Raw genomic sequence first — 13,463 nt, forward strand, 5'->3', positions numbered from 1 at the left:
AACTTGCTTAGGATCACACAGCTAGCAAGTCTCTGAGACCTGATTTATACTCAGATTTTCTTGACTCCAGGCTCAGTGCTCTATCCACTGAGCCACCTACCTGCCACCTAGGCTAAATCACAGGTTTAAGCAATTGACATTATGGGTTGCTTGAGTTTCAGTACAGACTTTTTGAGTTTTCATAGTAATTTGTTCAGACTAATTTTCCTTCATTATTGGATACATTTATATTTTTTTAGTTATTTTGCTTTATTGTGTCTCTCTTAGGATGCATTTCCATGTTTAATATTTCATGTATACATAAGGGGTAGAACTTATCTAATCATCAGGATCCACAAAGTTGGTCAATATTTCCATCAGTATCTGTTCTGTTATACAATGTTTGCTCCCTGACTTTTTGCAATTAGCTAAAGAGTGAAATGGAAAACACCCACATTATCTACATTCAGAAAATCAAACTCTTCAGTTCTACAGAGGGAGTTTCACTTTCTGTGCAGATTTCTTCTTACCTGACTAATGTCACTTGTCCAGGCAGCTTTCTCTTGTCTGGAGGAGGCCACAAGGATGACAGTGAAAGACGGACAGTCTTTTGGCTCCACCACAATCTTAAAATCCAAGTGATCTATATCTTGTCCAGAGGTTTTATCTTTAGAATTCAAAAGAAATCATGTTCACAGACCAAGTTTTCTTTTTCTCCCCTCTTTGCTAGAATGCTTTTTAATGATAACATAGCCACTGCAATTTTAGATACATTAGCTTAAACATTGTGAATAACATTTTAATAGAAAGTTTGACCACTTTCTTGAGTCATCTCTAAGTTGGGGAATCATTTATTTTGCAGATGAGAAAGGGGCAAATAAAATCAATAAAATAAAATCTACTTAGCTCAACATGTATTAGATATCTGTTCTGTGGAAGTCATTATATTAAGTGCTAAGATACAAAGGGAAAACCTACCTTATAGTTTATATTTTATCGACACATACAATATATATGTAAGTAAATAGAAGATATAAACAAAGTAATACATATAATGCAATTTCAAAAGGGAGGTAGAGCTAACAATTGGGAGAGACTGGAAAAGAACCACTATGGGGTGGAAGATGCCTGAATTGGGCTTTGAAGGAAGGCAAGATGTCTGTGAGGCAGAGGTAAAGTACATTCTGGGCAAGAGGGTCCACCTCTGAAAAGGCATGTAATCTGAGAAAGTGAACTGTATCCTGAAAAGGTTTAGTAGGCCAGGCTGAATATCTTAGCCTGTATGTTTATGTAAAAGCTAACCAGAAAGATTCATTTTCTATTTGTTCATTTTATGTATGGTTCTATTTCTGACCCTCTGTTTCTTTCTCTTTCCTTCTATTTCCCTCTTTCTTTGTCTTTCTTTGTCCTCCATTTCTTTTCCCTTCTCTTTCTATCTTTTTCTGTCTTTTATCTTTCTCCTTCATTTTTTCTCTTTCCCTTTTCTCTCCCTTTCTCTCTCCCTCCTCCTTTTCTTGTCTTCTTTCTCTCTTTCATCCTTCCCCTTCTCTTCTCTCAGTTCTGTATATTTTCTTTCTCCCTTCTCTCCTCTCTGGTCTTACCTTTCCCTCCTTCATCTCTCTTTTCATATCCATCTCTGCTTCTCTCTCTCTCTCTCTCTCTCTCTCTCTCTCTCTCTCTCTCTCTCTCTCTCTCTCTCTCTCTCTCTCTCTCTCTCTCTCTGTCTCTCTGTCTCTCTCTGTCTCTCTCTCTCTCTCTCTCTGTCTCTCTCTCTGTCTCTGTCTCTCTCTCTCTCTCTCTCTCTCTCTCTCTCTCTCTCACACACACACACACACAAACACTCACTTCTCCCTTTGCCTTATCTGTCCCTCCCTCCTCTACTCCTAAATGCTTTCTCTCAAACCAAAGGAAAGTTTGATGGATGTTGGAATGTCTGCTTTTTTGTGGTTTTGTCTGGAATACTGTAAAATTTTAAAGTCTTTGAAGGAATACTAAATCCATAGCATTTTTATCTTATTATAAATACCTGAGACTATTCTTACATTCTTGAATACCTAGTTTCATGAGATCAGAGCATCACAAAATTATCATTTTGCCTAGTAGATAATGGAGGCATGAGACCTGGGTTCTAGTAATGGCTCCATCATTCATTAGCTGGTGACCTGGGTCAGCCATTTTATCTCTCTAGGCTTCAATTTCCTTCTTTATGAAATGCAGAGGTCAGAGCAGAAGATTTCATGTAAATCCCTTTCAATTCTTGCATTTAAAAAGGGGGAACTTTTCTAGGTTTTTGTTTTCATTTGGACCCCAAGATTCCATCAGTACATGGAACTCCTAGTTTGGGAACTCCTGTCACCAATACACAACAATATTGCTTACTCATTTTTCAATCATGTTTGACCTTTTGTCATTTGGATTTTCTTGGCAAAGATGCTAGAGTGGTTTGCCATATCCTTCTCCAATTCATTTTACAAATGAGGAAACTGAGACAAACAGTGTTAAATGATCTGCTCAGGATCACCCAGCTAGTAAGTATCTGAGATTGGATTTGAAATTAAGTTTTTCTGATTCTAGACTCAGGGTTCTGTCCTCTGCATTCCCTAGCTGCCATTCTAGTGCAACATGTCTTCTCCCAACCATTTGAGAAATAAAGTGACTTGTTCCACATCAAATTGGCAGGAAGGTTAAAGATTGCGGAGAGGCTATGGATCGAGAGACTATTTTTTATAGAAGTACATAAATATAATAACTATGTCCCAGAGCAAAGAGAAACAGTGTTCATACCACAAACAGGAGGCAGAGTGGTGTACTGCATAGAGAACTGATCTCAAAGCCAGAAAAACCTGGATTCAAATATGGCCCTCGACATTTCCTGGCTTTGTGACCCTGGGCACAGAACTCTGTGCTAATCTCTCAGTGTTTTAGCCAACTATGTATGATTGTCAGTTTTAGAGAACACCTAATTTGTCTTGATAGAAGGAGTATCCTTACCTTACTTCCTATACCTATACTATACTTCCTATGCCTTACTATCTATACTTCCTTAAATTACAGGCCTAACTTTTGTCTCTAAAACACAAACACTTCATTTAATGAAGTCACAGAATTACAGGATTGACAATGGGAATTAGCCTCAATCATCATCTAGTTTAACCCCTATCTGAAAGGTTTTTTTGTTTTTTTTTTCTTCTGAGGCAATTGGGGTTAAGTGAAACCTGCTCAGGGTCACATAGCTAGGAAGTTTTAAGTGTTTGAGGCTACATTTGAACTCCTGACTTCAGAGCCAGTGCTTCATCCACTGCACCACCTAGCTGCCTCTGAAAGTCTTTACTATAATAATCTTTAAAAACAGTTATCCACTCTCTTCTTGAAGACCTCCAGTGACAGTGGACTCACTACTTGTCAAGGTAGCTTATTCCATTTTTGAATAGCTTTACTTATTAGGAATTTTTTTGTTGACATCAAACGTATTTGTAACTTCTTTCCATGGTTCTTAGTTCCATCCTTTGAGTCCAAAAACAAGAAGTCTAAAATATGGTAATAAACTGTGTAATAATCTGTGGTCACATGCCCCGGCAAGATGACAATGGTTGGTACTCAGGATCCTTTGGTTTTACAAGAAGTATAAACTTTCTTTCATTGCCATTTTATTCCATTTTCTCTAAAAGATCAGAACATTTAGGAAAACTAAAGGCCCCATTTTGATGCCACAATTTCTACAAATTTTAAATGCATTCTCTTTGATACATCCACACTCTTCATTAAAAGGTGTCTAGCTGTCTAGAAAGATACCTGGCTCATATGAAGTGATAGACACAGAAGCTAGGTAATTTAAAATCTGTTGCAGGTTTATGAATCTAGAAATCTCTGTGAACATCTTGGCTATTAAAATAAATGAAAGGATAGAGTGAATTCCAATAGGACTCACTTTGAGGAAGGAGCCACAGAAATTAAAGTGCCATGTGAACATACTAGTAATAAGATGAAGGCACTTGATAGATATAAGGTACAGTCTTTTAAGTCCCAATTCTCTTGCCTTAGCTCTATTTCTCCAGCTGCACTGTTCCTATCTAGGGGAGGTCCTGTATTAGCTTTGTTTCCTTTTGATGGAGTTTTTTAGGTAGGGCTTTATCAGATGGAAAAGGGAGAATAGAAGTTTCCTGGAAAGCTCTTCACCATAGCTATCAGGTCCAACATTCACTCCCTTCTCTATATCCTCTAAAACTAATTTAGGATGTAGAGAGCCAAACTTGGGACTCAGATACTATACCTCCATTACCTAATCTGTAAAAAGGAGGGGAGGAGAGGTAAGATTATTTATTCTTTCTGTCCCTTCTAATTCAATTCAATTTCACAAGCATTTATTAGATATCTCCTATATTTTAGGCAATGAAAAAAAGAGTTTATGCCTATTACTTTTTAGCTAGAATAGATAATAGTGTCAAATCCTTTGATCCCTATGATAGAACGCGTAGATCACTTTTTTTTTTTTAATGAGAAATGGTTTGTTTATTTATTTATTGTTTTTAAATAACTTTTTATTGACAGAACCCATGCCAGGGTAATTTTTTACAACGTAGATCACTTTTTAAACAAATTAGATGCTTGTCTCTATATGCTGTCACTGTGCACAAAGGAATCAGAATCTGAGTTACAATCTTAACTCTGGCACTTTATGACCTTTGTGAACTTTGGCAAGTCATTCAATCTCTTTAAGGTTCATTTTCTACACCTGTAAAATGAGGAGGTTTAAATGGATGGTCCCTCACCTCATTTCCAGCTCTAAATCTAGACTTCTCTTGCAAGGGAGAGATGGGCTTTTCTACTATTTTTTCTCTATAGCCACTAAAATCACTACCTGCTTCAAACTGAGAAACCTCTTACCTAGGACTTTGAACTCTGGGATTAATTATTTTTGAAAAAAAGTGAAATACTTACTTTCTTCATCTGTACTTTCTTGCTCTTCCATCAAGGTACAGTCAATGAGTGAGATCACTCCATTCTGAAAAATAGCAGCATGTGGATCAATTTGAATCTTGAGTTTCAAAATGTTATTTTCTAGTTTTCAATTTTTTTGAATATCTGGAGAAATGTCTTTTATTTCCTGTATTAGGAGTAGTATGATATAAAACTAATGCTGAATGAGGATTCTAGAGATCTGGGTTCAAACCACGAATATACCCAAATTAGTTTTGTGATGTTAGGAAAATCACTTTAATTCTCATGAAAGTTGGTTTTCTTATGCCTGAAATAAGTTGTTGAACTTGATAATCTCCCAGTTTACTTTTAGTTCTTTATCTTATGATATTATCCTAGTGACATATCTTTATAGATTTACTATTTAATAGATTTGAACAAATAGAATTAATTTCTACACATAACTAAAATAGAAACGTGATCTACCCTGAAAACAAGTTAAGAAAGTCCCATGTTGTGTTTACATTTAGAAGTTGAGCCTGCTGATTATAGGTTTTTAAGTCCCTTATAACTCTTTGTATGGCTAAACTCCTCCTTATGCTTCAGAACACCCATGTTTTCATCAATGTGAATATGCCTTATATGTATTTCAATGGAAACACTGCCATGCTGTAGCTACTAAACCAGTTCATGAGTTCCTGTGTTTTCTTTTTCCAGAATAACTACTTGATGGTCAATCTTTTGGTCATGAGCCTCTCTGAATTTAGCTAAGTTGATTGTTGAATGGCAGGTACAGCTATGTTCTAGTTAGTCTAAATAGTGAATTCCTCTTAAGTGGCTTTATAATTTGATTTTGAATTGTATGTTTGTATTGGCTTGAAAGCAATGTTCATAGTTTATGTAGTTAATCAAATAGTGTGAATTCAAATATATATGACTAGCTCAGGGGATTATTCACAATAATCAGAATCAAATTGTGGTCAATCTGTTGCTAGTCCTGAACATTAAGCTTTTTTAGCTTGTTAATATCTGGCAGAGAGTAGATTCTGCTGGTACAACCTTTGAAGAACCAGTATCATTACCTCTTCATGTCATAGAGCAAAATTTTTGCAGCTAACAACTCCTTATTAATTCATATGTAAAAAACATCTCACTAGCACTTGTATCACAGGCTTTCCATGTAATAACAGAGTACATGTAATAACACATACATATATACATGTGTTTGTACATATATGTGTGCACATATATGGAGAGAGACAGAAGGTGCTATTATGAATAGCACTCTGCTTGTAAAATGAGAAGACCTGAGTTTAAATCCTACCTCAGACACTTATTAGTTGTATGATCTTGGATAAGTCACAAACTCTCTGAATCGCAGTTTTCTCACCTGAAACCAGATCAAAGAAGACAGAATCCTTCCCATGACATCCCTAGTCCAATTTCCTAAGGTCCACCAAGCATTTCTATCAATCATATAACTGAACTCTCATATGTGTTGTTTTCTCTAATTAAAATATGAATTCTTTGAGACTAGGGCCTGACATTTTTAATTTTGTATTCCTAGCACTTGGCACAATCTTTGGACCATAATAAGCACTTAATGGATCCTTTTCCATTTCATTCTTTTGTCTTCTATTTGTAAAATGTAGATTATGCCAGTAATATTTATTTCACAGGTGTGTTGCAAGGCTCAAATGGTTTAATGTATGTGAAGTGCTTTTTAAACCTTAAAGTGCCATATGAATGTCAGCTATTATGATTATATATTATTATTATGTTTTCATCTTTGCACATTTTAAAGTTTTTATTCCCACTTTGGAAAAAGCTTATGTTAATAAGCTATTAAATTTAGGAAGCTGGAAACTGACTCTTATTAGGTAGAAAGTCAAGTAATAATGAGTCTTATAATATACAATAGAGGTTCTATTGTATTTTAAGAAATAATCAAGAAAAATTACAGAATTATAGACTTCAAGTAGTGAGGAACCTTAAAGTTCACCTAATACAACCTTCTATCCAATGGAGGAAACTTATGTGTAACATCCATGACAGACCTTTTAGTAATTAAAATTCCAAAACCAATAAACCATGAAAGATTTCCTTGATGTGCATTTCATGCTCAGATTTGTTGAAAATGGATAATTTGATATTTGGAAATTGTTAATTTCCCTCATGCAACTAATAAGCTAATTTGTTGATGAATTAATATAAGCAGCAAAATCCCTGTAGTCAATTGCTCAAATCAACGGCTCTCTGCCATATAATGCATGATATTTCAGACCAGTAATTTAGTGACAGTAATGAGCTGCTCCACTGAGATTCTGGCTCAATTAAGGCAACCTTCTTTCCCCAAGTGGAAGTCCTAGGAAGAGGCTAGAGAATGTGTTGTGCTTAAAAATGAAATCCAATTAAACAGCTTTCTGTGCTTCTAATAATACCTTTGACCAAGGTGTGTGTGTCAGTGAAAATTTGTCATTTCACTGTCAAATGAGAGAGACAGAGAGAGAGAGAGAGAGAGAGAGAGAGAGAGAGAGAGAGAGACAGAAAAAGACAGAGAGACAGAAACAGAGAGGCAAAGACAGAAACACAGAGACACACACACAGAGGTAGAGAGACAGAGAGACTGGCAGAGAGACAGCGATAGAAACAGAGGCACACACATAAGCAGAGAAAGAGAGCGACACAGAGAGAAAGAAAGACAGAAAGACACATACAGAGACATACACACAGAGAAAGAGAGAGACACACAGACAATATACACATTTACACAGAAAGGCAGAAAGACAGAGGCATACACAGAGACACACATACAGAAACAGACACAGACACAGACAGACACACACACACACACACACAGAGAAAGATAGAGAGACAGAGAGAGAGCAAGAGAGAAAGAAAGAGAGATGAGAGAATTTTCTTTCAAGCCAAAACATATTTTTTTTGTATAGCTATTTATTCACCAGTAAAACCCAGGCTTGTAAAAGTAGAAAAAAGAACAGTTTAAATTAAATGGAGCACAATAGTGTGTAGAGTCACAATACAGGCCTCTCCTGACACCTCCTATTTATTCTTGTTCTTCATTCCTGACACCCTGGTCTAGTTAGACTCCTGCTCCATCCCCCATGCTTGTCCTCTAGTAGGTATGCATCTTTTGCATACTTCACTGGCTGTTGGAGTTGTCATTCAGCCCCAAACTAGCCAACAAAAGCATTGGACCAGCCAAAATCATTATTGGATAGCCTGAGGCTGATGGAAAGTTCAGATATCCAGCTACATTGGTAGAAAGAGAGAGTGGTTGTGGAAACGGGTGGCCCAACATATGAGAAGGAAGGGTGGGCAGCACCATTAAATCCCACCTTTTCTCTGGAGTCCCATTAGAGTAAAATTCCTTCAGTGAGCAGGGATTAAACAGTTTAGGGATCTCTTGGAAGTAAGATATGGGTAATATGGGTCTATTCTAATAGTATATCAGTGTTTGGGATTTTAAGGCATGAAAAAATAATCCAGAAGAGGGTTCTATTTCTTCATAATATGTAGATAGATTCAGGTTCCATCACTAACTTATTCTGGCTCTGTATGCACACAACAATGATTCATGACACACAGCCTGTGTCCTTATTCTAAAGCTAGCTACAACAGTTTGCCAAATGATTGTTCCCATCATTTCTCTTATCCTCCTTAATAGAAACTCAAGTCAGAAGGCCAGCTATTCAGGAAGATGAGAACAGGGTAGGCTTCCTGTGTGGGACTCATTTTATCTAATCTCTGTGATGTTATGGTATCACTGTTATCAGGGATATCCCTGCTTGAATTATCTTTGATGTTGACTCTTTCAGGCCAGATAGATCCCAGTTCCTCCTTTCCAGCTCCCATTTTATTTAGTGTTACCTTTGTCAAGTGTAGCTTTCCACCAGAGCCTCTAGTGCAGATAATTAAATGTTTAGAAAACAGAAAGCATTGTCTCTCTCCCTCTTTCTTTAAGGACAATGACCCCAGGCGTCCTCTTGTTATTTTTCCTTTTTCAGACATAGGCACCTGGATGAGGGAACCTATTAAGAGAAGAGAAATACATTTTGATTCCTTCAGTATCATCCTGCCTACTCTGAGACTATTTTTTACAGCAAACATATGGGATTAGGTTCTGAAAGAGTGGCCATGGGAAAAATAGTTCTGTCTTTGAGCAGAAGAAATTCCACTCTTATAATATCTCCTGCAGAAAGCTGAGAATCTCCCTATTCTTCCTACAGATCTCCCCAGGAGAGTATTGTATATTTAGAATGCCTTTTAATCCCAAAGTTCTGACTATTAGAAGGGGGTTACCAGTTTCTTAACTGATCAATTTATAACCTTTAAAGAAAGTGTAAGAAGGAAAAAGGATGAGCATAAAACCCCAAAGGCAGAAGAATTGTTGGAATGGTCCTCTTACACACAGAGAAACCTTGGAAACTTTTGATTCCAAGAAAGCTTCTCATCCCTTCTGAAAGGACATAGCTTGGATGTAACACCTTACTCTGAGGTATAGGCTAATCATGTACAAGGGAGAAGTGTGGATCTGACCATGTGATACCTGGTCACCGAAATATTCGGGCTCTCTATTACCCTCTAGGCTCAAATCTAAATTCCTCTGTTTGGCATTTAATGCTCTTTTAAACTTGGACCTTTCCTACCTTTCCAGTCTTATATTTGGCACCCCTCCACACACTCTCTGATTTACCTATGCTGATTTTGCAGCTCCTCAAATACTCCTGTCTCTAACTTTGTGCTGCTGTTCCCCAGGCCTGGAATAGTCTCTCTTCCCTTATCACTGCCTCTTGGTTTGCCTGATTCCCTTCAAAACTCAAAGTATTTTCTGCCTTCTGCTGAAGGCTTTTTTTCTGATTTCCCTAGCTGCCAATACTTTCTCCTCTCAGATTAAATTCTGTAGCTCTCTTGATGTACCTAGTTATTTACATATTGCTTCTCCCATTAGGATGGAAACTCCTTGAAGGTAGGTACTATTTTTCCCTTTCTTTGTATATAGTAGTACTTAGCATAGTAGTTTCTGGTATATAATAAGCACTTAATAAATGCGTATTTTCTGACTGATAGAATCAACTGAGATTATTTGCTATTCTCAGATGATGTTCTGTGCTTTTTTGCTTTTGATCCCCTACATGTGATGCTTCTTTTGCCTGAAATGGCTTTCCCCTGTCCCCACTCAACATCTACCTGAATGAAATAATTTTATTAAAAGCACTTAGCACAGTGTCTGGTACATAGTAGGCATTGTATTAATGCTTATTCCCTTCCCTTCTTTTTTCCTATCTAACCTTCAGGCTCCTCTGAGATGCTATCTTTTCCACGAGATCTTCTTTGATCACTCTAGTGGAAAGCACTTTCTCCCTTCTATAATTTCTATAGCATTTTGCACGTCTTCTGTGTGCTTTTTATGTTCTGCTATATATTGTAGTTCTCTTGGCCCCCAGATATCTTTGCTTCCTTAGTGCCTATCATGTTGACCCACTTATAATATGTACTTGAAAAATGTTTGGTGAATTGAACTATATGCAATTGGGAGTTATGCACAAATTTGAAGTCATGTATATGGCAGGACGAGGATGGTAGAAACACTTCTTTAATAGGAAAATGTCAACTGGGTATAGCAACAGAGACTTCCTCTCTTCCCATTCCATGCATTAATCATCAAAGAGAATTGTCCTATGTGAAGACAGCTCAAGGAAATTAGGCTCTCAGGTGTTGGACATTTTATCCCCTTAACATTAGATCTGACTTGATTCTGAGATAAAGACAGGGAATGGATTCCCAAACAAGTCTAAAACATTCTCATCAGAGACTCCTAACTCGTTCCCCCAACTTGGACCCCTAGCAGTTGTATGGATGCTCTGGAGATCTGGGTTTCTCCAGTGTAGAGCAGGGGTCTTTGGACTTCAATGCCATCTAGAAAACTGAGCCTAATGTAGGATACTTGGGCCTCACTGTAGCACTTACCTACAGTGTGATACATAGTAAGCATTTATTAATGTTCTATCTTTTTATCTGTTAATGTATCCTTCAATGTATCATGTATCCATGTGATGTGGGAAAGATTCCAATCTTTGATTCCTAACCCCCCCCTAGTTAATGTAAATTACCCTTTGACTCACAAATCCTGGTCCCTTTGAATTCCAATAGAAGATCCGGATCTGTCCCAGCCCCACCCGGATCTGAGCCAACTCTGGGGCTATACCCAAAAGCCCCTCGAGCTTAGTCTCCTATTACAAAAGGGCCATGCTGGGAACCCCTCTTTGCAGAGATTCCAAACATGGTCGCCACGTGAGGACTCTCTGTCCATTGGACCCTCTGTCCAGTGCCCTCCTTATCTCTACCTTCACCTATCTCCTACTTCTAAACTCAAAAATAAACCTCTTTTATTAATCTAGCTCTCTGGGCCAATAAATGCTTTTATTGGGAATTCACGCCGCTACTAGACCTTGTATACCGCTGTATCCTTGCGCCGAATCCAAGGGATTGCAGGGGAACTCTGTTTGACTCCCTGTACCCCAAACCTGCCACTAGACCTTAACTAAATCCTAATTTCATTTAGGTCCCCCAAATCTAGACCTCAACATTTGGTTGACACCTCAACACATATATTTATCATTTTTATCATGTTTATCATAATTGTGGCATTACATAACTATGGGTATATATATGTAGCTATCATATTTGTTTATGTACCTTGTATCTATGTATATATAATATCAATGTATATACATATATATGTACCATCTATTTATGTACATACATTCATATTTATGCATCCATGCATGTATCATCTATCTTTGGATAGAACCAAATGAGTGGCTAGGGATGAGGAAACATTGATAAATTCAGCTTCTGACGCTAGAGAGTGCCTGCTGTCATGGAGCAAGCTCTCCAGGTTGGCAGGTGCCTCTCCCTGGGAAGTCCCTGCTGTGCCTACACACAATATTCTAGAGCATGTGGTGGGAGTGCTTTCCCACCCCCACAAATATCCACCCCATGCTATCACTTCAGAGATAAGCCACTGGGGGCCAGTTTCCCTAGGGAAAAAGGGCAGGCTGGCTATATCTTTGCATAGATTATTTCCTATTTGACTGAGAAAACAATGGGCAGAAAAATTTAAGTGAGAAATAGTAGCAGCAGGTATAATAGAGGGCAGTCCATAAAAAGATCTGCTGCCTGAAATTGTTATAAAAAAATTGTTGTAATCTCTTGGCACATGCCTTAAAAGACACGGATTCTTGACCACTTGTAAAATAATTGTTTCCACACGTAATCTTTTTGGGACATGGTCATGAATTAAAACTATTTTGGCCAGGTCATCAACTTGCTGTTTATGGATGGTGGGATTCTATGTATAGTTCTGATATTTAAATATGTTACACTTCTTCAGTGTGATCTTCAGTCATCTCAGATATAGGGGAAAATGATCTCTGTCTGTCTGCTTTCTAGAGACACATCTTTGACACTGCCCTCCTTTGTCTCTTCTTTTTCTCTTCAAGAGATCTTGAAGATTTGAGTGGTTAGAAAAGCTTCTCCCCCAATGAGAATAAAGTGTGTGGACTAACATTGGTGTGGTCATTAGGAGATATTTTTAAAGCAAATGTCAGAAGAAATGGTCTAATAGCTATTTTCTGTCTCCAGTATCTAGGATATTACATGAAATTGATATCCTTTATGTTAAAAAAAATCAAACAAATATGAAAGCACCAGTGTTAACTATAGTACACAATAGAGTAACTGAGGCCATCTGTATATAATTAAGTTTACATCTGGAGAAAAGAAAACTGTGAAATGGTATATATCTATATCTATATATATATATATATCTACAATTTTATGCCTTATAGCATCCCATAATGATAGAAAAACATGAGAAGAGGTTTTGACGTTTTATGGCAAAACAAACTGGCAGTTTATCCATGTGATAGGACCATGTCATATATATTTGTGTGTGTATGTGTGTGTGTGCTATACCTTGTCTCACAAAAGTTTGGCTGGTGTCCAGGAGAATTTCGCACCCTTCTATGATCATTCTTTCAATTGCCAGATTTTTCCGAATGTTCTCAGTTTCACTCACTTCGTCGTGCATTATTCTTTAGAAAAAGAAGAGAGAGCAGTTAACCAAAGGGTGTCCTCATTTTCTTAGGAGAACATAACATTATGTGTTTGACCAGATGAAAAATGCAATCAACCATGAATGTTGAAAGAGGCATCCTAATGTGGTAGAAAGAATGTAGCAGACCTGGGTTCAAATTATAGCTCTACCACTTGGTAGCTATTACCTTGGAATTCAGTTTCTTCATCTTTAAAATGGGTAGTTGGGCTAGATGATCTCTCATATTGCTTTAAACTTTTAAAGCCATGATCCTAAAGAAATCTTGGGAATAAGAAATAATATATAGTGATAGGGAGAGAAATACATAGTTTTTAAGTGTGCGAGTGGTTTTTGTCAAAGTTGGTATTATATTTCAGGACTGTCTTTGTGGTACTAGTGGTGGGATGCTAAGCTGATCCTCTTCCCTGAAGATGTTGCAATAACC

The 13,463-nt window shown here is 37.3% G+C and overlaps 1 protein-coding gene across 2 annotated transcripts in view; it reads right to left on the reverse strand.

Moving 5' to 3' along the window:
• Positions 1-13,463, reverse strand: part of RASGRF1 (Ras protein specific guanine nucleotide releasing factor 1) — a 208,526-nt gene that overhangs the window by 61,390 nt on the left and 133,673 nt on the right. For both annotated transcript variants that reach the window (XR_004232452.1, XM_012542350.2), the window contains exons 9-12: positions 12,898-13,016; positions 8,788-8,948; positions 4,918-4,981; positions 510-646 (exon numbers count right to left, since the gene is read on the reverse strand). Coding sequence is in view for 1 of the 2 variants with exons in the window: in XM_012542350.2 (XP_012397804.1) it covers positions 510-646; positions 4,918-4,981; positions 8,788-8,948; positions 12,898-13,016 (481 nt within the window). In the remaining variant the exon portion in view is untranslated. The remainder of the gene's footprint in view (positions 1-509; positions 647-4,917; positions 4,982-8,787; positions 8,949-12,897; positions 13,017-13,463) is intronic.

This window comes from Sarcophilus harrisii, chromosome 2 (genome assembly GCF_902635505.1).
Source record: "Sarcophilus harrisii chromosome 2, mSarHar1.11, whole genome shotgun sequence".
NCBI classification, from domain to species: Eukaryota; Metazoa; Chordata; class Mammalia; order Dasyuromorphia; family Dasyuridae; genus Sarcophilus; species Sarcophilus harrisii.